We start from the raw sequence: 27,971 nt of genomic DNA on the forward strand, positions 1-27,971 counted from the left end.
AGGAATGATGGCAAGAGGAAGACAAACAGTAGTTTGCTGGTAGAAAGCGAAGATGTGAAGGAAGGGGGAAATAGAGAAAATGGAAGAATAGAGAGTACTATAGGGTAAATGATCCTGGTCATCACCACTAGTATTACCTATGTTCATTGTCAAGAAGACGGTGAACAATGCTTTTTTTTTGGGTGAAAAACAAAATACGGAAGAAGAAAAAAGAGAAGAAGAAAGGAGAGAGGGAGGGTTGGGTTCGAATGGGGAAGGGGAGGTAGTAGATGGCTGGTTTCTCGAGTTTTTCCACTTGTTTTGGTGTGACCCTCTTTCTACGATTTTGAGATCTAATATCATTTTTCTCGTCCCATTCATCTATTTCCTTCAAAACAAATAAGAGAAAAGGGAATATTCTCATTTCGGACTCGTACATTGTACGAATCCCCGCTACTTAAAGTGATAGCCTTCGTCGACTGTCGGAAAATAGGAGTCCCGGTCCCTGGATATAGGGTGGCCGTTTATAATTATCTTCTTCGATTTTTTAGGCGCAAATATAATGAGACGCGAGGCTGTGAGAGTTGGAGATATTTCCCGGTAAACGGTAGAAATTGGTTTCGCTCTGAGAACCTCTGAAAACTAAGAGGGCGGCAGGCAGTAGTAGTGGTCGCCACTTCAATGGCGCTGCTGCATAACGTGTGCTCCGCTCCCCTCGCGCGAGCAGTTCGTTCTCGTTCCATTTCCATCCCTTTGCGTACAGTTTCCCTCCCATCTCCGCCCCGCGTTTCTCAGTCTCAGCTGGATTCTCGCATCCTCCTTGGCATGTCCGAGCAAGAGCTTCAGCAGGTCGCTAGAGACTTTGGCCAGGTAAAACGGAAGGGTAATGTCACCAGTTTATATATATCTCTGTATATTTTGAAACTCATCTTTGAAATTTGAATTAATCACCAGCAAAGCTATCGAGGAAAGCAACTTCATCATCTTCTTTACAAGACTAAGGCCAAAGAAATTCAGGATTTCAGTCACCGTGAGTTGCTTTTTCTTTCTTTCTTTTTGTCCTTCCCTCTTTCCTTTATACTCTTCTGTTTAAGTAAATCAAACCCCCGTAATGTTTGCGTTTTTGTTTCTTCGGATTTCCTTATTATTGGAATCTCAGTAATTGTTATTTGTGACCCAATTATGGTTAACAGTGCCTCAGGCCTTTAGGAGTGATCTTCAGGAAGCTGGATGGAGGGTTGGGAGATCGCCCATTCATCGTGCCGTTGCCGCGGCTGATGACACTATTAAGGTGGGATGTTAAGTCTATTTATTTGTTTTTTTATGCATTATTACTTGCATTTTGTTTTGTCAGTTTCCATTAGTATGGTTAACTAACCAATAACAAACTAATTGAGGCAGTTATTATTAGAAGATGTTATCTGTAGCTTGTCCATTATTAAAGAGCTCATGGGTAGTTGATGGAATATAATTCCGGTGACGTTATCATTAATTTGGCAATTGGTATAGCTATTTTACCAAACCAAGTACGAAGGAGTCTGTTATGCACTTTGGTCTGAATGCTTGAAAGAGGAGCAAACGTAGACTGTAACTACGTTCCATAGTTGTTGGAATATTGGATGTAGAGTTATTGGGTTGTAGAGTCAACCATTGAGGCAAAAGTTGCAAGGTTGAGTGTAGGTTTGCTTGGTAAGATGGCTTTCCTAGGGGGTAATGTAGTCTAGGCCCCGAGCTTTAGAAGGAATTTCCAAGATTGGGAATTAGATTGGGTGTCGGGTCTGCTTCATCTGCTAAAGGTTGGCTGTTGATATTAGCCAGGAAGAAGAATGGAGGTGGAGGTGGAGTGGGAATGGATGGTCTTTTCTCTGTGAAGTCTCTAGCATCCAGGATCTGAACTGCAGCTTGTGTGGGCAAGTGATGGAAACTGTTGATCATCTGTGCTTCACTGTTCGGTTTCTTCTCAAATCTGGTGGCACTTCATTAAATCTGCAGGGATTTGTTGTTAGGTCATGCCAAATTCAGTTAAGGAGATCTTGTGGTGCTGGAACCTGAGTAGGAAGGGGAAGTGTGTTTAGAAGTCTATCCCTTCTATCAATCAAAAAAAAAAAAAAAAATCTATCCCTGCTGCCCTGTTGGGGACTGTTTGGGCTGAGAGAAATAGGAAACAGATCTGTAAAAAAAAGTAAAGAGGTGGATGAGTTAATTAATTTGGCTATGGGTAAGCTTGTGTCTTGGGTTTCTTTTGTCAGTGAATTCAAGTTTCAGAGTGCCCTTCTGCATCTGAACTCCAAGAGTCTGTGGGAGTTATAAGTTGTTGTCCTTTCCTAGGTGGGGGTTGGTAGTGGGTTTGCTCAGCCAGGTATTATCCTGATTCTTTTCTAATAAAACTTTTGTGTTACCTTTTCTCAAAAAAAAAGAAAAAAGAAAAAAAGGGTAGCTCTAATGATTCCATGTGTGCATTCATGCTTGTCTTGTGGTAAGGATCCTATTTCTGTCACTCTATGAAACTATGAATCTCTGAGACCTACTTTCTTGACTGTGGGGCATGTGCCATATACTTTGTACTGTGACTCTTAAGGCTTTCTCATGCCTCAACCTCAGTGTATGCTTCAAAATGTAGTGTCACATGCAAATTTAAACACTGTTTTAAGTATATGATGATTTATAATCTAATATAGAATTTTATGAATTAATAAAGATAAAGGTTATTATAAGGCTTGTATGATGATGGTAATGAGTAAAAATAAAGGTTGGTGTTTCCTTTTTCCATCTTTTTTAATTCTGAATTAAATGTTGTTTTTAGATGCTCCTTTATCTGCATCATCCATATGACTTGTAAAACTAAAAATCTAGTGTATCATATAAATCATGAAGATAGTATGGACAAAAGTGGTCTCTAATAAACTATATTCTCATTGTATAGGAAATTAGGAATGTTATATAATGAGTGATATCTAGGACTTTATTGAATATATAAGAATTTACAGCTTATAAGTTACACATAGGTTGCATTTGTTTGCAAATAGTATGAAGGAAAAGAAATAATTTCCTTGGAAATTATATTCAATAGGAAAATGGATCATTTTCCTACTTTTTTGGATGTTTGATTTAACTTGGAAAATAAACCTGAATCGCTGAGACTTGTGGAAAAATAGAAGGAACACTATCCTCCGCTGACTTAATTAGAAATTGGAGTGCTATAGCTGTATCCTTGCTTTCCTCCCCTATGGTACAAGAATGTTGGGTACCACCGCCTCAGTTCAGGGTGAAGCTAAACTTTGATGGAAGCTCCTTGTGTAATCCAGGTCAATCAGGAGTTGGGGGTGTGTACAGAAACGAGGAAGGAAAAGTCTTGGCCCTTTACTCGGGCCCAATTGGGGTGGGAAATTCATTAAGGGCAGAAGTAATGGCCTTAAAGGTTTGAAACTGGTGAAACAATGGGGTGGATGCAAGCTGGAAACCTGGGAGTGTCGTCTCTTAGACAGCCTCTAAGAGAGATTGTTAGCTTAGCAAGGGAGATTGGGGTGCATTTTAAATGGGTAAGAAGGTCAGCAAATGGAATGGCTGACACTTTAGCTAAGCAAGGAGTTACTAGGGCGGCTTTGTTTTGGGCCTGTTTGTAATTTTTTGATTTTCTTTTTCCATCCATTTTGTGGGTGGTAAGCCTGTAATCTTTTCAATTCTCTAATGAAAGTTACCATTTCCTATCAAAAAAAAAAAAAGGAACACCATTTTTCCTATAACTACTACTCTTTGGAAAGTTTTTGCTTTTCATTGCCATTTCACGTGTACCCAATCAACAGAAAATACCATTTCTGATTTTCAGATTTCACATTTGGGAGGAAAGGAAAGGGTGGCAATATGGGACCATCATGAATAGGAGGGGTGTTAAGGGATGAAAATGGATAAATTACGTGCAATACTTTCAGGGCCAATAGGTGAAGGGAATTCAACAAGGGCAGAGTTAATGGCTGCAGTTTTTGGGGTTCAAAAGGCAATGTAATTGGGGGTGGAGAAACTTGTAATTAAGGGAGACTCGAAAGTTGTAATAATCTGGTTGTTGACAAATAATACTGTGCTATGTATCTATAGGAATGAGATAAAGAGGTTCAAGTGGTAATGGGCCATATAGAAGGGGCTTTGTAATGAGCCATATAGCATCATTCCTATCTGATGTACTCTTTAATTCTCATTAATACAATTTTCTTGTTATTCATAAAAGTAAAGGCATTTCTGGGAAATCATTTGCTTTCCTTCATTCTATGTGCAACCAAATGGATCCATAGTGAAATGGTGGGGATTCCTGCATATCTTTTTTAAATAATCAAATCAAGGTTAATAAGTCTAGGATTAGTTAGAAAAATTGAAGGTATCCCCCCTCCCCCTTCTGTGTATGTCAAACTATTTCTCAACCCTCACAAATGCACCAATTCACCCATCCAGAATTCCACACCACACATATACACATGCATACACACATACCCCTCTGAAATCCATATTCATTTGAAGGAAATTTGGCAGTCCTCATGTTAGGAGAACTTTTTGGTCTTATGGTCATGAATTTTATTTATTTCTTATTTCTAGCCATCTTTGACATTTGTAGATATTAATAAAACTGGAGGACAATAGATTGGTTGAGACAGTTGGGATACCGGTTGAAGACAATAAAGGTTCTTACCGCCTCACTGCATGTGTCTCATCACAGGTATGAACTACTCAATGAAGAAAATGGCAAATGGTTTTTACAGAGATCAAATTTTCTAGTTTAGAAGCAGTTTCGTTTTATGTTTATATCATTTTGTTTGTTTTTACACTAACTTCTTTATGTTGACTTAAAATATCTAGGTAGGCTGCCCATTACGTTGCTCATTTTGTGCTACTGGCAAGGGAGGATTTTCAAGGAACCTTCAGCGGCATGAAATTGTTGAGCAGGTAATTGGGCTTAAAATCTGTTCTACAATTATTTTCAGAAGCCGTTTCCAGATGAACTGGTTTAGTAATCATGGTATTTTGCATTTCCATTTTTATTTATATAGGTGTTGGCTATAGAGGAGCTCTTCAAGCATAGGGTGACAAATGTTGTGTTTATGGGAATGGGTGAACCAATGTTGAATCTGAAAGCAGTTTTAGAAGCACATCGATGCTTGAATAAGGTCTATCTTTGCTCTTTTATACATCATATGATTGGATGAATCTCTTTCATGGAATATGTAAGATAAAGAGGAATTGCTAAGCCTGCTCTATGGAATAGGAATAAGATATATTCTTATTGTTCATCTTAGACATACACATGTTATGTAGATGTCAGAAAAAAGAAAGAATCCTTGGAAGAATTTGTACAAAAAAACCATGGAACAAAAAATCAAGTTTTTTTATTCCTATTTCATACACCATAGGCATTTTCATAATTTTTTTGGTTATTGGTCATTTTTTTTTTCTTTTTGAAGAGTTTGTTAGTGACTTACTAACAAGGATAATCATTATTTTGATAGATAAATAAGGTAAATTATTTGGAGGGGTTACAATTATTTGTCTGTCTTTCTTAGAGTTTTTGGACTTTTGAAGAGTTGTGGTTGTTATCACGTCACTTTTCTTTAAGCCTAGTTTTCAGAAGTCAAAACATGTTTGTTTTGCATGATTTTGGTGTCATTACATAGGCAATTGGGTCATCTATTGAACAAGACCAACATATTGTAAACCGACATGTTTTGAGAGAGAGATGCCCATTTTCGGTAGGGGCCATTTCTTGGTCTAATGGTAAAATCTCAAGTTGACAAGTTTGAGAAGATGGATTCAAATCTGAAAGCAGTCACTTTGTGAAAAATAGATGTCATGGATTGATCTGTACCCAGCCCACCCCTCCCAAGACCCTAGATAGCTGGTACCAGCATGGGTAATGGCCCTTTTTATGTTCATTTTAGTGGTAGGGTCTCAAGCTGTGATGGGATTTGAGTCTCTACTTTTTGGGTCTATATTGGAGTTCTGTTTTGCCTATTATGGGTTACATACAGGTTTTCCTTTGCTTGAAATTTTGATGAAATTAGAAGTTATTTTGGGTCAGTTTCCTAGTTAGTTTGAAGTCTATTAAGGGAGATCTGAATTCTTATGTTGAGGTAGATGGACTGAATTTTAACAGCTTACCTGAAGAGCAGATGAGGAACATGGAGAGGGAATTTGCAGAGCAGGAGGTATGGGAAGCAATTAAAGAGATGGAAGGTGGTAATAAGGCACCGAGACCTGATGGTTTTACTATCAAAATTTTTTAAAAGGTGTTTGAAAGAAGACCTTATGGCTGTTTTTTCAGAATTCCATGCTTCAGCTACTCTTGAAAGAAGCCTTAATTCGACTTTTATATCTCTAATCCTGAAAAAGCATGGTGCTGAAGAATTAAAGGATTTCAAGCCGATCAGTCTTGTTGGTAGCATTTACAAAATTCTCTCAAAAGTTCTAGCTAAAAGAATGAAACCTGTCATGGGGCTTATTAGTTCTGAATTCCAAGGTGCATTTGTTGAGGGGAGACAAATGGTGACTGGTGTTCTAATTGCAAATGAGCTGATTGATTCCCGGTTTAGAAGTGGTAGAGCAGGACTGCTATGCAAGATGAATCTTGAAAAAGCATACGACCATGTGAATTGGGATTTTTGGGACTGCATTTTCAGGAGAATGAACTTCAGTTCCAGGTGGAGGCAAGGATTGAAATATTGATACGATACTCCGATACGAGGCGTATTGTATTGGTATCGTTAGTGTCAGGCACGGGATACGCTATGACTGGAGATGTATCCTACCAGTTGTACGTATCGGGCTGATATGGGTGTGTATCGGTCCGGATTGCACTGTATCGGCTGATACATATCGATACAGACAGATATAGAGCGATACACTTAACGTCCGTATCGCATGCGCATACTCTTCTACTGAAAAAGAGAGTTGCAAGGATTTGAATCCGTGTCAAGAGCTAAGGGAAAGCTTAACACCCGCGCCTTTAAGCCACTACACCATTCCATCTTTTGTGTTTATGACTAAATGAGTACAAATTTTATTTCTTTATTACTCAAATGCAATTCAAATAAATAATACATATTACTGTTAACTCCAACTAAAAATTAAAAAAAGTAATACTTGAAATCATTATTTTATAAAATAATAGAAATAAATAATATATCAAATCCACATTTATATCAAAATATTATTTGAATCTCAAAAAAATAATAATAATATAATATTAATATGAGAATAATTATTTTAGTACTTAAAATTTATAAATTTGCACATGAATCTATAAAATCATATATATATATATAATATTAATACGAGAATATATTATATATATATATATATATATATATATATTTACATTACATAAAATCATATTTATTATTTAGAAAATAAAAACATTGTTTACAAAATATTCAAGAATATAATCTTAAACTGAATCTATAAAATCTACTAATCTACATATATACCAAAAAAAGATTTTTAATTAGAAAATTATAGGAGTAAAAATACAATAATGGAACAATCATTTTAAAAATTAAAAATTATGAATGCATATGATATGTATCTTAGAAATTTTAATAGATTTGATATACTTTAAGTTGAGATTATACATTTTATAAATTATTAATGGATATTTTAATTTACATAGAGAATTTAATATTTGGTTGACCTCTTTGTTAATGTAAAAAAGTAAAAATAGTAAAATCGAAAATAATTGATATAATAATTAAAATATAATAGGAAAATATGTTTTGCATTTTGGGCTCTTGATTAATACATTATCAATAAAATTGTATGATATCTATGCATTATATTATATTAATTGTAATATATTTTTTTCATATACAGCATTAAAATATATACTTTCTATGTATTTATACATTATTTATGGTTATTTGACCTTAAATTTAATATTGTTAATGTATTATGAAATTTTTATGTGTTTCTCTAGCATATCATATTTTTCGTCTGTATCCATGCGTTTCCAAAGCGTATCCGTATCCAAGTTATCCGATACGATACTCGATTCCGATACTTTAATCCTTGGGTGGAGGAATTGGATGAAAGTGTGCACCAGCACTCCATCCTTTTCTGGCTTGGTTAATGGGAGGGCATGTGGTCATTTTAGGAGCTCAAGGGGTTTTAAGGCTGGGAGACCCTTTATCTCCTTTGCTATTTCTATGTGTGATGGAAGTTTTAGGGAAATTAACTTGGAAGGCAGTGAATGGGGGTTTCTTGGAAGGTTTCAGTGTAGGAGAAAACAGGTTGGAGATTCCTCTACTGCAGTTTGCAGACGACTCGATTTTTTTCTGTAATGCTTCCAAGGAGCAAATTGATTACCTAATGGCCATTCTGTGGTGGTTTGAAGTGGTCTCAGGCTTGCATTTGAATGTTCACAGAAGTGAACTGGTGGTAGTGGGGAGGGTTCAAGAGCTGCAGTCTTGGGTTGACTCTTGGGGCTTTACAGTAGGTAAGCTCTCCTTGAAGTATTTGGGAATACCTTTAGGGTCTAAATGCAATTCCAAGTCTATCTGGGATCCCATTTTGGAGCGGATTGATAAGAGGCTGGCTGGTTGGAAATCAAGGTATCTATCAAAGGGAGGTAAGCTCACTCTAATCAAGAGTGTCCTTTCTTCCCTTCCTGTTTGTAGGTTTTCAAGACTGCTATCAGTCTTGGTCACTAAGAAATTTCAGGTTCGAAGAGAAGAGAAAGTGAAGAAGAAAGAGGAGAAAGAGTAGTGAGAGAGCAGTAGAACACAGGCTTTGAGGAGAAGAACAGAATCTCAATATTCTGTCGCTGCCACTTCAATTTAATATTTATATGTTATGCTAGTTACATGAAAGGACACATCTTCCCTTGGTGTTTACATCATAACACATAATAATATAAAACTGAAAAGTAAATAACAACTAGAATAACAGAATAACAGATTGACCATCAGCTGTGACTAGATACATTCTACCCTACGGACAGAGTGGGACCACAGCTATGGGGCCCACATCAGTGTTCTCTACACTCCCCCTCAAGTTGGGAGTAAATGTTCATCATTCCCAACTTGGATAGATCCGCTTCTAGCTTCTTTCTTGATACGGCTTTAGTGAGGATGTCTGCTAGTTGCATACTGGATGTGATGTAAGGGAGGCATACTTCTTGAGATGAGACCCTCTCTCGTACAAAACAACGGTCAACTTCAATGTGTTTGGTTTTGTCATGCTGCATTGGATTATGTGCTATATTAATGGCTACTTGATTATCACAATACAACATCAGGGGCTTCTCATACTCAATACCCAACTCCTCAAGTAGAGATCTTAGCCATAGGATTTCAGCCACTCCGTTGGCCATGGACCTGTATTCTGCTTCAGCACTAGACCGGGAGACAACACTTTGTTTCTTACTTCTCCAGGAGACAAGATTTCCTCCCACAAGGGCACAATATCCTGAGGTAGACCTTCTGTCATCAACACTCTCAGCCCAATCAGCATCCATATAGACCTCCACCTTCATGTGGTTGTTGTTCTTGAACAGTATACCCCTACTCGGGCATCTCTTCAAGTAGGCTAAGATTCTTTCTGCCGCAAGAAGATGTGTGGTTCTAGGAGAATGCATGTACTATCTAACAACACTAACAGCATAAGTGATATCTGGCCGAGTGAGGCGGAGATATAGGAGCTTTCCTACCAATCGCTAGAACATAACTTTGTCTTTAAGAAGCTCCCCACTCTCTGCACTAATCCTGTGATTCTGTTCAATTGGTGTATCTGCAGGCTTGACACTTAACTTTTCAGTTTCTGCCAACAAGCCTAAGACATATTTCCTCTGAGAGATAAAGATCCCCTGTTTGGATCTAGCAACCTCAATACCCAAAAAATACCGGAGTACACCAAGGTCTTTCACCTCAAATTCTTGATGGAGTTGTTTAAGGGACTCAATCTCATGGCTATCATTCCCTGTGACCACAATATCATCAACATATACTGCCAGCAGTGTCAAGGAGGACTCCACCCTCTTGATGAATAGAGTATGATTTGACTGGGCCTGTACATAACCAAACTTCACAAGGGCTAATCTGAATCTATCGAACCAAGCCCTATGTGACTATTTCAAACCATACAAAGCCTTGTTGAGCCGACAGACCTTCTTACATGTTTCTGTATCATAGAATCCAGGAGGCAAATGCATATAAACCTCTTCCTGCAGATCTCCATTCAGAAAAGCATTTTTCACGTCCATTTGGTATAAAGGCCAAGTGTGACTTGCTACAAGGGATAATAGGACTCGAATAGTGGTCATCTTGGCTATTGGGGCAAAGGTCTCTAAGTAATCTATGCCATAAGTCTGTGTAAACCCTCTTGCAACTAACCGATTTTATACCTCTCAATGGATCCATTTGCATTATGCTTCACCGTAAATACCCATCTGCATCCAACTAGTTTCTTTCCTTTGGGCAGATCAACTACCTTCCAGGTGTTATTTTTCAATAGGGCATCCATCTCAACTTGCATTGCATCTTTCCATTCCGAGACGGATAGGGCTTCTTGCACTGTTCTTGGAATAGGGACATTGGAAATGGAACTAAGGTAGGACCTGTAGGTAGGAGATAGGCGATCATAGGATAAAAAATGGGAAATACAGTGGGCTGTAGATGTGGTACAATGTCGTTTCCCTTTACGAACAGCAATCGGAAGGTCAAGGTCATCTGTAGGAAGTGAAATGGCAACAATAGAGGAAGTCTCTGTGGGCCCTGGGACTGTAATACCTGGATCTGGAGCTGCAGATGAGATTGGAGCTGGCCTGGACTGCTGATGATCGGGGTCAACCTGCCTACACCACCTGTGATTCCCCCTGAGGAGAAACTCGAGGATAATAGGGTGTCTCCTCAAAGAAGGTGACATCCATGGAGACAAACTTCCTCCTTGAGACAGGATCATAGCAGCAATAACCCTTTTGAGTTTGTGCATAACCAAGGAAGATGCATTTGGAGGCTTTGGGTTCGAACTTGGAGTGATGGGGTCCGAGAAGCTGAACAAAGCAAGTACAACCGAATGTTTTAAGGGGAATAGAAAACAAGTCCTCACGTGGGTGTAGAAGGGAAAAAGGAGATCTCATATCAAGGACCCTGGAAGGAACCTGATTAACAAGATATACCGCCATGAGGATAGCATCACCCCAGGAGCGAATAGGAACATTGGAAGTAAACATGAGACTTCTAGCCACTTCCAAGATGTGCCTATTCTTCCTTTCGGCAACTTCATTCTGCTGAGGTGTACGAGGGCAAGAGCTCTGGTGGATAACCCCATGATGAAGAAGATAAGATGTCAATGATTTAGCAAAGTATTCCTTTGCGTTATCAGATCTGAGAACTTTGATCTTGGCATCAAATTGGGTTAGGATCATTTGGTGAAAGTTTTGGGTCAGGGCAGGTACCTCATCTCGTGAATGCATGAGATAAACCCAAGAAAAACGGGTATGGTCATCAACAAATAACAAGAAATATCTGTACCCACCCATGGAAGGGATGTGATAAGGCCCCCAAACGTCAGTATGCACAATATCAAAAAAATTATCACTCCTTTTATTACTTAATAAATAAGGCTTTCTACAATGCTTGGCAAACTCACAATTTTCACAGAGACAACTCGATGGACTCAAATAAAGCTGGAAACAGACTCTTTAGAGACCGAAAGGACAAATGACCTAATCGGTTATGCCAAAGCATAACTGGACTCACACTTTGAGAAACAAAAGACATCTTCTCTACTGACTCTTCCTGACGGAACCTCTCCCCGAGCAGATAGATCCCATTCGTCTCACGGCCAGTCCCAATCACCTTCTTCGTCTCCAAGTCCTGAAAAACACATCGGTCAGGGAAGAAGGTTACTGAGCAGTTCATATACTAGGTAATACTACTGACTGAAAGAAGGTTAGTATCAAGCTTAGGAACATGCAAGACAGATGACAGGGAGATAGTATCTGATAACTTGATGTCACCCTTCCCATAAATAGGAACCAGGGAGCCATCGGCACTAGATACTTTATCCCTACCAGAAGACAAATGGTAAGTGGTAAACAGAGAAGGCAAGCTAGTCATGTGATCAGATGCACCTGAATCTATTACCCAACAAGGTTCAATAGTACTTGGAGCTGAGGCAGATGTGGCAGGGGCTGATGGTGACTGCGGTGGCTGAGCTGAATTTCCAACTTCCTTTTTTAACTGTATTAGGGCAGCCCGAACTGCAACTAAGGTCTCTAAAGATGTTCCTTTTGTGCCAGATGAGGATGCTGAATCAGTGTTCACGGCTACATGAGCAGTGCCCTTCTTGCTTCTCAACTTCGCAGGAACCAAGTGAGGATGCAGCTTCCAACATGTTTCTTTTGTATGTTTGGGCTTCTTACAATGTTCACATACCACATCCTTCTTGTCTTCCTTCCTCCTGTCCTTCTCTGAATCACCCCCTGATTTGGGTGTGACCGCTACAAAGGCTGGTGTGGGGGGCTGAGGTTGCATCATAACTTTCTTTCTGGTCTCTTCACTGTGTACGAATGAGTATGCCTGAGAGAGAGTCACACTGTCTCTAGTCAAAATCTGTTGTCGCACAATATCATACTCTGAATTTAGGCCTGCCAGAAACTCAAATACCCGGTTTGTCTCAACCTGCTTTCTATATATCTATGCATCTTTGGGACTCTCCCACTCAAGAGTCTCTAAGTGATCAATCTCACGCCACAGGGACTGCAAGGTAGAGAAATATACCGAAACCGGTCTCTCTCCTTGTTTAAGATTTTTCACTTCACATTTCAATTCATATGCTCTGGCAACATTAAGGGGTTGAGAATAAGTTCCTTTCATAACATCCCATATCTCTTTAGCTGTCTTTGCCCATAAGTAATTCCGACTAATATGAGGCTGTATAGAATTACACAACCATGTCATAACTAAGTAGTTTTCTTGGATCCACTTGGTATATGTCGGGTCTCCCTTGGGAGGTTCTTTCATATCTCCCAAGAGGTACCCTAATTTACCTCTTCCACCAATAGCCATCATGGCTGATTGGGCCCATTCCAAATAGTTTGATCCATCAAACTTTACGGTTGTAATCTGACCACCCATCTCAGAAACACTACCATAACTGATATTCCCAAGGCTGCCTTCTGCCTGATTTTTAAACTCCATTTCTGTCAAGTCTCAAAACAGCACTTGGGCTACCAATCACAATCAAAAAACAATATAGGCCTGATCTGTATTCACAGTGTATGTGCACAAAACTGGGATAATTCTGATCTAAAACCAACTAGCCAACACAACAGTAGTTTTCGTTGGAGCTCTAACCCCTTAAGAGAGTTCAAAAACCCAAAAAAGACACTGAAAAACAGCTTAGAAGTAGGTCTGATATGCTTGGCAGAGTTAGGGTTTTAATCAATCCTTAAAGTGAACAATTCAGTTGCACAATCCAATCAGTACTGTATAGATAGACTTGCAGTAGGGTTAATAAGAAACCCTAGAATCTGATCAATGCTAACAATAAACTTGAGGGCAACTCTAGGTAGATCACAAGGTTCAATCTAACACTAGGGCTTGCCGCAAGATCACTTTCAAACCCTAGAGCAGAGAGAAACAAAGTTGAGACAGTTCGGCCCAACGGTAGGGTTTGCTGTAAAACCCTAGAATGGTTTGGCCTCCCTCTCCAGATAGGTCCAACCTATCTTCTCTGATAGAACTTCTCTTAGAAAATAAATAACTTACAAGGAAAAAATGTTCGTTGCCTTCTAAGGTTACCCGAACCCTTGTCTTTTCTGATCCTTCCTGACCACCAACACTCTGCAACCCAAACAAGCTTCCAATAACTGCTAGCATTTCTGGCGATCTCCAAGAATTAGTCTGCGAACTCCTCCTTTTCAGCTTCTAGTCCTAGGAGATTCTCATGTGGTCGGCTGGTATTAGACTCACATGAGAAACCCTAACTTGGCTCTGATACCATGTAGGTTTTCAAGACTGCTATCAATCTTGATCACTAAGAAACTTCAGGTTCGAAGAGAAGAGAAAGTGAAGAAAGAGGAGAAAGAATAGTGAGAGAGCAGTAGAACACAGGCTTTGATGAGAAGAACAGAATCTCAATATTATGCCGCCGCCACTTCAATTTAATATTTATATGTTATGCTAGTTACATGAAAGGACACATTTGCCCTTGGTGTTTACATCATTACACATAACAATATAAAACTGAAAAGTAAATAACAACTAGAATAACAGAATAACAGATTGACCATCAGCTATGACTAGATACATTCTACCCTACGGACAGAGTGGGCCCACATCTGTGGGGCCCACATCAGTGTTCTCTACACTGTTTTCTTGCTGTCACTGTATCCAGTTCCAGCTGGAGTTGCAAATAAGATTGAGTGGAAGTTAAGAGAGTTCCTGTAGAAGGGGTGGAAGGACAACAAGAAGATTCATTTAGTAAATTGGGAGAAGGTTTGTAAACAAAAAAAAAAAAAAAAGATTGGAGGACGGAGAATAAGAAAAATTCGGGAAATGAATTTAGCTTTACCTGGAAAGTGGTCTTGGAGGTATGGTCAACAAGGAAATTTCTTGTGGAAGAGAGTAATTGAAGAAAAATATGGTTCAAGGAATGAAGGTTGGGTTCCTGGAGGTGCCAATCAGTCATATGGTTGCTCGGTTTGGAAGGAAATTGAAAAATGTTACAATGCTTTTAGCAGGGAAATCAAGTTTGTTGTGGGGAGAGGTAATAGATTCAATTTCTGGATGGATGTTTGGTGTGGAAACAATAGGCTAATGGATGATTTCCTAGAGCTATTTGCAATTGCATCAAACAAGGAAGCTAAAGTGGCAGATTATGTTCAGTTCCAAAATGGGATGATTATCTGGAACCCTACTTTCAGAAGGGCTTTGAATGATTGGGAGATTGAACCATTAGGTAGGCTGAAGGGATGAGAGATCCATCATATGGATAGCTGAACCCTGCAGGTAGGTTGGGTGAAATTTCAAAAATTTTTCTCTCCCATCTGGGAATCACATTCCCTATTTTAGAAAACTGCATTTTCAATGATCAATCTTGAACCCTAAACCAGACCAGATCTGAAACCAAAAAGGTAGGAGAGGGATATACCTGATACAGAGTAGTAGTAACTCCTAACGAAGGTGTTCACGCCCAAGGAGATCTCCAAAGACTGCTCCCACTGAAGATGGCATAGTGTAGGGTGGACCAGAATCAATAGAGTGGTCCTTCAGCAAGAACCTAATTCTTCACCAAGAATCTGATGGAGGGCGAGTGAGCACGACTTCATATCAGTTTTTCTCCAAAAACTAATATCAAGAACCTTTCTTGATCGCTCCTACAGGTGAAGATCGAAATGGCTATGGCGGCAACAGTAGGAGAAGGCAAGAGCAGAAGATGGCGCCAATCCAACTGGTGTTGTCTTCTCTCTTGAATCTATAATTTGATGGATGAACTGGGGTTCGCCCTTCTCCTCTATTTATAGCCTTAAAGAGAGCTTCTCCTAATCCCATTAGGAGTTTCCTAATCCAAGTCTTGTATTTGGATCTGGACTCTCTTTAAGAGATAAGGATAATCCCTTATCTTATCCGTAGATAAAGATTAGCCCTCCTAATCTGATTAGGAGTTTCCTGATCCAAATCTCTATTTGGATCTGGACTCTCTGAGTGGATAGGGACAATCCCTTATCCTATCTATTGATCTAAATCCCAGAACCGCTCCTCTTTAATTAATCATATTAAACTAGTTCGAATTGGGCTTTAGGCCCATTAAGTCCATGTGCTCACTTATCCTCCAAACTGCTGCCCAGTTGGGTATCCTTGTATGGCGTGGGACCCAAACATTGATCTACACATCAGCCACATTGGGTTTAGCCCATCCTCTGTTACAAGGCCTGGCCGAATTCACTGTAGGAGACAGTGAACCCCTGAGTCCATCACCATGGGCTCTTAATGGGCCCAACATTTACACTAAATGGTCTCTAGGTCAAGCCACCTTATAAAAACCCAAGGACTGTGGGCATATGCAAGATTAGCCCATCAGGTATTACCCTCAATGGTCTTACACTTAACCTCTCAGCCCATAATGGTCAAACACTGCCCGACAAGAGAGGACCTCTCCCTTGGTTGCAAGGAACAGTGTTGCACTCTCTACTCACATGGATCCCGGTAATTAAAACCTTTTGCAAACATTTTGAAACCATAATATATATGTATATCTCTATATAAATATATTTTGCAAAACAAATTTCAACGGTTGAAATCAACTGCCGGTAGTTTTGGTTTCCATCAAAGAGAGTGCATCCCCGATCGTTCACTTTGTCCGACAAAGGGGCTGATCCTGTCACTATGATCACCCACTCAGATGAATTCTCGGACTATCCCAACATACCCAGGTTTTGACCCCCTCTAAGGATCTCACTGATTGGCATATCAAAGATAGCCCAATCCGACACCTAGTGCAGTATCATAATCGAGTCTAGGGGTCAAGTGTAACATTCCAGTTTTGCCCATCAATCTCCAAGGTCCAGGGCAATACTGGAATTCTGGTCCGGTTCAGGGTTTCAAGAAAACCCACACTACATGTACCTCAGGTCTCACCCTGGCAGCTGAGACAAGCTATCCCAACCAACTTGGCGGCACATCAGTGTCAGTTTAAGGGTATTACACAGAAACATACCACAAAAACATGAATCAAATATGTACTTTATTCATTTACATTAAATGTCATAAGGTACATCATTCTGATTGGAGCTAAGGACATACACTGTCTAACAGCTTTTTCAAAGGTTGTACAACAACCAAATTGATGTAAATGCAACAGACAAAAGGGTCTGGTTAGCAGAGAGCAAAGGTCAATTCTCGGTGAAAACACAACCCATCTTTCTATACCAAACACAGCCCATCTAATCTGGTGCAAACACAGCCCATCGAAGATATCTTTTTTCTTCTGGACTGCTTATTTAAATAAGATTTCCACAAGAGACAATCTGGTTAATAGGGGTGTGGTGATTGACTCTAAAAGGTGTGTCTTGTGCAACAATGGTGAGGAGTCTGGTGATCACCCATCACTTCACTGTGGCTTCACTCACAAAATCTGGGTGAGGATTCTCAGAATTTTTGCAATCAGAAGTTGCTGCCCAAAATCTTTGGCTACTTTTGTCAACAACTGGAATTTACAAGGCCTAAGAAAGAAAGGGAAATGTTTATGGCATCTGATTCCAGGTGCAGTCCTATGGGTGATCTGGCAAGAAAGAAATTCAAGGATATTTCAAAACAAAAGCTGTAAAGAAGATGGAAGTGTGGAAGAAGATTGTGGGGAAGCTCTGTTCTTGGTCATCGACTGAGTTTAAAGTTGACAGTTCTTTTTGTAGCTCTCCGTTTAATTTTGAAAGTCTGTTTGTATCTGTCAATGGTTTTGTGGTTTGAATCTATTCTTGTATCTCCTTTGTACAGCCTCTGGTTGTACTTTTCTCTTGAATGAATTGATACTTCACTTCTTATCAAAAAAAAAAAAAAATCTCTCTTGCTTATTTCATTTTATGATTGAACCATCTCTTGCTGTCTACTCTAAAAGCAGCAGCAGCAGCAGCAGCAAGAGCTAATCTCTTTCTTCTTAATCTGCTATTCATTCTTTGCTGGATAGCCAGCTTTCCACTTGTTTCTCTGTCTCCATTCTTCATCATTAATCACTCAAATTATCTTCCTTCACCCTACTCGGCCTGTCAACAGATCAGAAATTTGTAGGACCCCCTTATATATCCTACATCAGTTAACTTGATTTCTTCTTCCATGGTCTCTTTTCCTTTTCCCACATTTACATCAGCATGTAAAGATTATTTGTATCTTTCTATATGTGTTTGCGGAGGGTGTTTTATGCTGTAGGACCTTGGATTGGCATGATAATTGCTAGTAGTGTTAAAGGGAGAATTCAGATTAGCCGAAAACTTTCTGTGAGGCAGGCTGTGGGACCAATGATAGCCCTCCACACCAGTGATAAAATACATTGGACCCACACTAAGAGATTGAATGATTGTGGGCCCCATGCATTTTATGATTGATGTGGAGTGTTATTATTGGTCCCACAGCCTGCTGAGCAGCTAAGCCGTTCAGCTAATCCTTTCTCTGTTAAAGGTAAGCACCTATAATGTGCATCAAAGAATATGCATGCTTTGAAACTTATCAATTTAATCTGCTCTCTATGTTTTTCCCAGATGTCCAATAAAATTCTCCTTTTCTTGTGGAAGTTCATTGTACCCCCTCAACCCACCTTCAATGCTGTCGTGCTCAACTTTGATGGCTATTTATTGGGACATAAGTATCATTTAACAACTTTAACAGTTCTTATTCTTGTTTCTTAGGGCCTATAGGTGTTGGAAATACTATTATAGTGAAGATCCATCTTAGTCAGGGACTTGGTTTATGAATGTTATTGGCTCTGAGAACCTAGTGGTGAAAGGTGTCCCCTTGGTTGTGGTTGGTTGGTTGTGATGAACTTCAGTTAATCCATGTAGTATTGACTCAAAATGCCAGAAAAGCTTGTGTTGGTATCTGGGAGAAATAATTGATTTCTGTGAGTGCCTAGAAAGTTAACTCTAGTGCCAACAACATGGTTAAGGGGCCATTTGATAACATCCCAAAGCTTGGTTGGAATGCATACAACCATTGAAAACTACCAAGCAAAAAAAGTCTGGTTGGATTTTAGACTTCTAGATCCTAGAATTCTTTAAATCTAGATTATTGAGATTCTGATGCTTTTTCCAAAATCCACCATCTAGAACCCAAGAATTGGGTTACAGGTTGATTAGAAAGTTGGGCCACATTACAGAGGAAAAAGTAGTAGACTACTGAGACAATGCACTGCTTAGAATTTCTTGACAGCAGCCTTGAAACTAGTCTTCTTTCTGCTAAATAATTCTGAACATCCAATGTGGAATCTGTTGAACCTATTTTGGATACAGCTTATCTGAAACATGGTTACTTGATTTTCTTTCTTTATTTTAGGCTCTTGTGGCAAGTGTGGTTATGTGTATTTGGATTCTGGATTAATCTCTATTAGCATTTTTTCCTTTTGATTGAAGGATGTGCAAATTGGGCAAAGAATGATTACAATTTCAACTGTGGGGGTTCCAAACACAATTAAAAAATTGGCATCACATAAACTACAGTCTACATTAGCTGTCAGGTATGATGTTTCCGGTAAGAATATTTCAACCAATATTGTGGCATATCCATGTCTTACACACATGCTGGAAACCACTGGTCATGCACTAAGCAGAGATAGTAAACCCAAAGGCAATGTTTTTGCATTATTTTCTTTTCACTAGCTAATATCTTATTCACATTTCTTACTTCATAAGCTTTATTGTTTATTTATTTTGGAAACTAGCTTGCATGCTCCAAACCAGAAACTTCGGGAAACAATTGTGCCAAGTGCAAAATCCTATCCATTGCATGCACTTATGAAGGACTGCAAGGATTACTTCCTAGAAACTGGTCGCAGGGTATCATTTGAATATACACTTTTAGGTACATTAAATCTCTGACTGGGAAAGGTTATCTTCTTTTTTTATATGAGGTCATCAACATCAATATGATTTAATAAACATACATTTACTAATGTTATCATTGGCAGCTGGAGTTAATGATGGGGTAGAGCATGCTGTTGAACTAGCAGAACTACTCCATGCATGGGGACGTGGTTATCATGTGAACCTGATACCATTCAATCCAATAGAAGGCTCAGAGTACCGGCGTCCATACAAGAAAGCGGTATATTCATTCTCTTTACCATGAAAATTTGTGTTCTTGCATTTTGTTGCTCCCAAATCTTGTGGCCCCTGATCCTTTTTTTTTTTTTTTGTTTTGTTGTTAGCCTAGTAGATCTTTTAGATTGATCTTGATCTCTTTAACAATGAGCAGTATGATGTAAGATGCCAGCAGTGTTACTAGGACAATTTGAAACTAAAAGATCTAGCATTTCTGATGCTTGGACATTGTGCCTTGGCACAATGATTGTAGCATTCCACTGATGTGCCAAGTTAAATCAGCGAAAAAGCTGGGCACTTGGAAGTCATAAACAAGATATCATGAAAAAGTACACATTATATGAGAAGTCCACACCTGAAAACTTGTTTAACCATGCATGTACCAAGGTAACACCAAATGACAGTGCAGAACCTATTCCATGTCTCGTGTTGCTTAATGCAAGATTGATTGTGTAATTAAATATTGCTGCACGGCAATATTTGTGAAGATAACTGGAGTAAGTATTCTTACAGTCAACCAAATAAAAGGAAGCAGCCATTATGGATGAACTAAATTAACTCAGACCTCTCCAATTGACCTACTTTATGATTTTCTTTCCTTTTTTTCTTTAACTTTTTTGTTTTTTTGTTTTTTTTTTTTTGTTTTTTTTTTATGGGAGGGTAACATGCAGGTATGTTTAATACAATTATTGTCATCATCATTGTTTTTTTGTTGTTGTTGTCAGCATTGGTTGTTATTACTATTAGGTGTTTTTATATTCTGAGGTGCTTTAATTTATTTTCTTTATGACAGAATTCTATGAACATTTCCTTGATGATAGTTGTTCCTATAATGGTAATCCTAGTCTTAGTCTAACTTAAAAAATTTTATCATTTTTGAAGTCCTGAAGATTTTACATTTTTCGTGTCAACTTGACCTGTAACCAGTGTTGGGACACACAGCCAAGTCAGATACCGCATGGATTCTTGAGGGTATTTTTACATAGCATTTTTTACTTTTTTATCCCCTAGCTTGTTTGACATAAATGAACTTCTAATCTAGAAGATGAATCCATTTTTTTATTCAAAGGTCACTTTGTTTGCAGTGCAAATTTCAATTGCACTGGTCTAAATGTGTGGGATTACAAATAAGTTGAATGTAAATTCTGGTTTTCTTTTGCTTCAGATTTGACTTTATCTTATTTGTTTGTGACTGTGAGAAGTGAAATGAAGTGGTTCACACTGTATATGGAGTAGGGATGCAAATGGATCAGATCAGATTCGAATCAGGGTATATCTGAATCCGATCCAATGCTGTTAATTGTAGATCAGACCCGACCTGAAGATTCGATTGGATCTGATAGATATGAATCTGAATTTGAATCCAATTGGGAAGTCAGATATTCGGATATGATCCAATCCCATTTGTTTTCTTTAAAAAATATTAAATTATTAACAGAAAAAAAATAAAATATACCAAGTTAAATAAAGAAAAACAAAAATACAAGTATTTTTTTAATTATTTTCATCATATATATACATGATTTTTATAAAAAAATAAATAATATAACAAATTTACAAAAATACAATATAAATAATATATTTGTAAATAGATAAATAACATATATATGTATTATTTTTTTTATCAATAACTGAAATTCATTAGATTAAAATAATTTAGTTACAGCACTCCAAAGAGAGATAAACAGGCTTAACTCTCTCCAGGAAGATACAAAAAAGAAAAAGTTACAGAACAGCCAAAAACACTTGATTCCTTCCCACCCCCTGCTTTGCCAAAGCATCAGCAAATGCATTTGCTGTTCTCTTGATCCACTGAAACTTGATTTCCAATCCTCTAGTTAGCCAATTAATGTTCCTCTTCTCATTAGCATATTTCCAAAATTCACTACCTTCTTGTAACCAACTAAAGACCAGCTTTGAGTCCCCTTCAATGAGACAATGACTAACTTTTGTATATTCAGTTCCTTAGACTTCCTTATACCCTCCAGTATTGCATAGACCTCAGCTTTGAGAGTCTCCAAACCCAATGGGACCTGAATACAAAGTGAGCACCTTCCCATCCTCATCTCTAAAACCCCTCCTACACCTGATGAACCTGGATTTCCCTCACTACTTCCTTAAAAATTTAGCTTTATAAGTCCACTTCTTGGTGGTGACCACACGGACAAACTAAAGAGCGGGTAGGAGTAGAATTTGCCACCTCCAGCCAGCTATTCAGCAACATATCCGTAGAAATATCAACAAACAGGTCCAAGGATTTCAGCCAATGTACCACCCTCACTGTTACTACTTCAATAAGGCATTCTTTACTTCTTTCAACTTCAGAGAAAACTCTGGTGTTCCTTTCCTCCCAAAGAGTCTAACAAACAACAGCCCTCATACATCTCCATATTATCCTTCCCCTTTTGTTTGGCCAACCAAAGAATGAGGGGCTAAACAAACTTTGAATGTTTGGCCGTGGGGTCCACCTGCAACCAAAAGAGGAAAAAAAACCATTCCCAAAGATCAGTAGCAAAGGGGCAAGGAACTAATAAGTGGTAGGAGCTTTCACCATTAGCCTTGCAAAGAATGCACCAATTCGGAGACAAGCACCAAAAAGGCCTTTTCTTTGGAGTATGTGACAAGTATTACATCTTCCGAGGAAGGATTCCCAATAAAAGGTTCCAATCCTCGGAGGAATCGGCTCACCCCAAACATCCTTAACTAGAAAGTTTTGTGCAAATGGACTGGATGAAGGCAGTAGGGACTTGAAAAAAGAGGCATAAGAGAAGGTTTCAGAGGGAGTTAGGGTCCATTGTCTCTTATCCCTCTCAAAGGGATCCAACACCACCTGGTCTAAGATTTGAAATACACTCATGACATTTTCAACCTCTACATCCCTTAAGCCTCTTCTAAGCCCCAAATCCCAATCAAACCCAAAAATAGACGGAGAAGGAACTAGAAAATTGGACACAACCTTGTCCTTAAACCGGGAGAGTGAAAACAAGGAAGGGAATTGGTCTTTTAAAGTTATGTCACGCACCCAAATGTGCTCCCAAAACTTTACCTAATTCAGAGGTCATACCTGATGTGTTCCAAAAAGGAAGGAAGAATGGCATGTATAGATTTCTAAGGAGAGGCACCAACAAACCTTGCCAAAGTCCCAGTGTCCTAGTCATATTTATATAAATAAATATATAGCAGATCAGTTAGGGGGTGATCTGAATTCGACCAAATAGGATCAAATCTTGGATTGGATCGGATCATGATTCGATCCATTTGCACCCCTAGTATGGAGTGAGGGTAGGAGGAGAGCTATTTGTTTGGGAGGGAGGTAGGAAAAGATATGATGTGGTCCCCACTTTATATGAGAAAGAATTGAGGAGGGAGGAAGGTGGTGCAAATTTTGCATCAGTTTATGTGATGTAAAATTTACACTGCAAGTGAGTGCAAACTAGACAAAAAAGTACAAATTTTGTATCAGGTAAGAGTGCAAGTACAACACATGGCTACAAACAAACAACAATAAAGGCAACATTTTGTAAAGGTATATTATGTTAGAATTCAAAAAATGTGAATTATTTTAATAGTATGTACTTTTCCATAAATGCATCCACGAGTCCAAGTTCTCATTTTGTTGAGTCGGACTCTTAGACACATGGATTCCAATTCCCATGCCCTTGTCCATGCAACGCTGCTTGTAACATGCCTAGGTATGGATTATCTATTCTCATATTATATTTCAATTATTTGTAGACTTTGGTTATATTCCTAAGGATCATTTGCCCCCTATTTTTTTGTTTTGTTTTGTTTTGTTTTTATCAGCAAGAAATTTAGAATTTATTATATGATGAAACTGATTAATACAAGAAAAAGGTCTGGCCACCCATAAGAATCAATTCCAATCCCCAACAAATTTTTGCTAGAGTATCAGCCATCCCATTTGCTGTCCTTGCCCAATTGAAAGTAGTGTTTAGCTCTTTTGTGATGCTCTCCTAAACTCATGCCTAAAAGTCCATGGCATAAGCTGTTTATTTCTGGTCCAAGAAATGATCAGCTTTGAGTTACCCTCTACTTCCAAGTATATCATAATTAACTATTTGTTTTTCAATGCCAAGTATATCATAATTAACTACTAAACAACTCCCTCTGACATAATGGGTATCCTTTTTCTGTCTTTGGTGGAAAGGGGAGGATAGGAATTTGTTTTTGGGATTCAGAATTGTCAAGTATCTTTTACATTTCTGAGGTTTCATTGAGAAACCCATTGTCTCTTCTTTTAAGTTTCCCATTTCAAAGAACCTTAGTTCTCTACCTGTTTCTGATTAGCATCCATTGCTTGGCACATGGTCCCATACCTGTTCTCTAGTTTTGTTCTATGGAAGTTTCTCTTTAGCATGCAAAAGAATGAGAGAACATGGTTCCAATTCCCATGTATCCTCATCTCGCCTAATTGCCTTGAGTTATGGCGACTAGGTGCCCATCTAGGCAACTAGTGCCCGCCTAGGTGACAAAAATGATAAAGCTGGGGTCTTATTATAATATCACTTATATTGATGCATCTTATTAATATGTCTGTAAAATACATTCTATTATATATCATATATCATTTTTACTTTGTTTTAATGTTTTATCATTGAAATTTAAAAGATCAAAAGTTTTTGAGGAGAGAAAAAGAAAGAAAGAAAGAAGTAATATAAGTCTCTCTCTTTTCAATTAAATAAAATTGCAACTACATCCTTTTTTTTCTATTTTACTTTCTACCTTGAATTTTTATCATATAAAACTAATAACCTTCATTAGTTACTAATTGCTATGAAATTGCTCTGTTAAATACTTATTATCAGTGTTTTAAAAGGCATGGGAGGCGTACCTCTAGGCGAGGTGCTCTCAAAACACCCTGAGGCATATGCTAGAGGCACCAATACTTCTGAGGCGTACACCTCGGTTCGCTTTGCTTGCCTCCACTTGGACAAGACCACCCCCCCCCTTTCAACTAGTGATATGCACCTTTATTCTTCTTAATACAAAAGATTTTTATTAAAAATAAAGAAAAAATGAGATCCCCCCTTCCTCTTGACCCCCCTCCTCTTAAGGAGGCTTACGCCTCTTACATTTTGAACTATGCCTCATGCCTCTAGGTAGTGGAACGCCTCACATCACGGCTCTGCATTATTAAACATTGCTTGTAATAGTAGTATTACTTTTGAAAATAATGAAGATCATATATGTAAAAGATTTTTTTTATCTTTTAGATATGATTATTTGTCACTTTTTTAGAGGAAATTTAATATTTTCAATAAAGAGAATTGATCATTTTTCAATTAATATAAGCTGGATTCGAAGTTTGAAGTTTTGATAAAAGGCTTGCCTTTTGGAAGAAAAAATCATCTATGGGGGGATGTATAATATTGATTAGGTCAATCCTAACTAATTTACCTGTTTATTTCCTATCAGTTTTCAAGATCTCCACACAGGTTTCTAATAAGCTGGAGAAATTGATGAGGGACTTCCTATGGGAGCTAGGGGAGGAAAAGAAGGACCACAGGGTAGGTTGGAAGTGGTGACTAGAAGCAAGAGGCAATGAGGGCTGGGGATTGGGAATATTAAGAAAAGGAATATGGCATTATTGGGGAAGTGGTTATGGAGATTTCCATTAGAAATGGATAAACTGTGGGCAAAGATAGTGGTTAGCATTCATGGGCTAGAGAATAATGGCTAGGATCCGGGAATCTTGGCAAGGGCCACAAGCACTTCTCCTTGGAAAGCAATCCATAATCTCCTAGTTTTCTCTCAATGGACCAGGTATGAATTGAATTCAGGTAACCTTATTAAATTCTGGGAACAGACTTGGGTAGGGGATTCTCCTTTGTCAAGCAAATTTCCATTATTGTATGCTCTCTAACCTTAAGAATGAGCCTATTTCTTCCTTTCTAGTCCCTTCTGATGCTTCCTCTGGTTTTGGGTGGATTTTGAATTTGAGAAGGGCTGTTAGGGACATTGACTTAGAAGATACTATGTCCCTCTTGGCAATCTTTGAAAATGTGTTTCTGAACCCCCAAAAGGAAGACTGCAGAATATGGACCTCCCCCCCCCCCCCCATGGGCTCTTTCTCTTTTGCTTCATTCTTTTAGTCCCTTTCTCAGCATCCTACTTCCCTTGGGATGCCTTTCCCTGTTAAAGAAATTGGGTGCAAGCCTATTCCACCTTGGGTTGGGAGTTTTTGCTGGGAAACCTTTCTGGAAAGAATAAACACTTGTGATCTTCTTCAAAGAAAAGACCCATGACTTGTCTTTCCCCGCACAGGTGTGTTCTTTGCAAAGCTGATGGAGAGACTGGGTACCACTTATTAGTGTCTTGTCATTATGCAACAACTATTTGGGCTTGGGCTTTGTCTATCTTTGGGTGTAGTTGGATCCCCCCTTCGAATGTGCAAAGTTTATTTTCCCCCTCTTTTTTCAGTAGGCCTTCAAAGAGGGGTAGGATCATGTGGAGTAGTATCAGGGCTGCTGTATGTTGGCCTTTGTGGGAAGAAAGAAACTCCAGAATCTTCTCGGAAAAGAAGGGGGAAGCTGAGAACTTAATGGAGATGATCCACTTAAGGGTAGTGCACTGGCCGAAGTCCATGGATTTGTTTTCAAACTTTTCTGTGGATGTTTTATTGAGAAATTGGAAAGAAATAGCAAATTCAGTCCTGATCAAGAGGGTCACTAGTCCTTCTTGGATCCCCCTTCTGCTGGGTATATAAAGTTAAAACTTTGATGGCAGCAGCATTGGGAATCCAGGACAATCAGGAATTGGAGGGGTTTTAAGAAATGAGGAAGGAAATACTACAACCCTTTTCTCTGGTCCAATTGGAGAGGGTGATTCTCTCAGGGTTGAGATATCAGCAGCCCTAGAAGGGATCCAAAGAGCAAGAGAACTGGATATTAGGAGACTGATTCTTGAAGGGGATTCGGAGATAGTAGTAAGTCGGTTAAAGGAAGACAAGCCTGGTTTGTGGAAATACAACAACGAGAGGAAAAAATTTAAATGGCTGGCAAAGGATACTGCAAATGCCTTTGCTGACGGGCTAGTTAAGCAAGGGGTGTATAGGGCATTGTTTTGGGCTTCTTTCTACTTCTGTTTTTACTTGTGGGGGAGTTAAGACAGCTTACCTCCCTCTGTTTGATTGTAATACCTCCTAATTAATTCCAATGAAATTCTGTTACTGATAAAAAAAACCAATTAGTATGCATGCTGGTATATAAAATTAGGGAAATAGCCAAAAGTTCTTTTTAGTATAAAATTCTTATCACCTAGGTGACTAGGTGCCCGGTGTCGCCCAGAATCCCCTAGACACCTTGACAGCTATGGTTCATCAACAATAAAGAACTACACTGATAGACCGTTGTTTCTGGTTCTTTACAGATGTTAGCATTTGCAACTGCCCTAGAGTCTCGTAAAATAACTGTAAGCATCCGGCAGACACGTGGGCTTGATGCAAATGCAGCTTGTGGACAGCTCAGAAATGAGTTCCAGAGGAATCCTCTGTTTGCATCATCCGGTAATTCAGAAACCCAATTGGTTGCCCCTATTGGCTGATGCCACAAGGATCCCAGATCATTTCAAACTTGGTATGCTAGCCATGTCTGGTGTCTTATTTTCCCTGCTAATGTGTATAATAAGAATCAAGAGAAAATGGGATTTGCTGATGGCCCTTCTGCTGTTCATAATGATCTCAAGCATGGAAGGAGGTTGCAATTTACATCTAGAGTCTCAAGTAACTTGAAGAAATGATGAGAATGGGGCTGACGTGAATTATTGAGCGGTTGGTCTCGGAGGTGAAGGACTGACTGGACCAAGAAAATACCCTACCTGGTGGATTGAGTTGGCATCTTCCTTTTCCAAGAATTCCACTCACGACGTGGGTGTGTATAAGCAACACAACAAAAAGCTTTAAAGCTGATTTATTCTCTTTGCTTGGCTCTTGTTAAATTTCGCCCAATGCGCGTGTCAATACTTTGAACCATAGTACGGGATGAAGCTTGTCCGAAAGGAAAAAATTCTGATACCGGAAGAGCTTTGGCCAATCAAAGCAATCCATGAATTTGATAAATACCACCTAATTGGTCACCTTTTCTAATAATATCAGTTGATTGGCTGCAAGTTTTTCTGTATTATGTCTTTCCAGTATCATAGTCAAAACCCCTCCAAAAACAGGTACACTTGCGGAAGATCTAGAGACGTT

The 27,971-nt window shown here is 38.8% G+C and overlaps 1 protein-coding gene across 4 annotated transcripts; it reads left to right on the forward strand.

The window, feature by feature from the left end:
• LOC148870543 (Radical SAM superfamily protein) lies at positions 1-27,889 on the forward strand. 4 transcript variants are annotated; one of them, XM_088968270.1, is made up of 11 exons: positions 74-849; positions 934-1,009; positions 1,173-1,270; positions 4,583-4,684; positions 4,825-4,911; positions 5,016-5,132; positions 19,076-19,179; positions 19,384-19,523; positions 19,630-19,766; positions 27,152-27,357; positions 27,467-27,889. In XM_088968270.1, the coding sequence occupies exons 1-10, from the start codon at positions 661-663 to the stop codon at positions 27,323-27,325; spliced, it is 1,224 nt and encodes a 407-aa protein (XP_088824396.1). In that variant the 5' UTR covers positions 74-660; the 3' UTR covers positions 27,326-27,357; positions 27,467-27,889. The 4 variants fall into 4 exon arrangements, with proteins under 4 accessions (XP_088824395.1, XP_088824396.1, XP_088824398.1 ...); XM_088968269.1 differs by having other exon boundaries at positions 1-849; positions 27,152-27,889; XM_088968272.1 differs by lacking the exon at positions 27,152-27,357.
• Positions 27,890-27,971: the final 82 nt, after the last annotated feature.

This window comes from Nelumbo lutea, chromosome 2 (genome assembly GCF_056320005.1).
Source record: "Nelumbo lutea isolate HS-2025 chromosome 2, American lotus-T2T, whole genome shotgun sequence".
Lineage (NCBI taxonomy): Eukaryota > Viridiplantae > Streptophyta > Magnoliopsida > Proteales > Nelumbonaceae > Nelumbo > Nelumbo lutea.

What these genes read in the sequence shown, in the direction of transcription:
- LOC148870543 (XM_088968269.1), top strand. Translation starts at nt 661, where the DNA reads ATGGCGCTGCTGCATAACGTGTGCTCCGCTCCCCTCGCGCGAGCAGTT. An exon ending in TCGCTAGAGACTTTGGCCAG is followed by an intron (nt 850 to 933) that starts GTAAAACGGAAG and finishes ATTAATCACCAG; the next exon opens with CAAAGCTATCGAGGAAAGCA. An exon ending in ATTTGAATATACACTTTTAG is followed by an intron (nt 19,524 to 19,629) that starts GTACATTAAATC and finishes TATCATTGGCAG; the next exon opens with CTGGAGTTAATGATGGGGTA.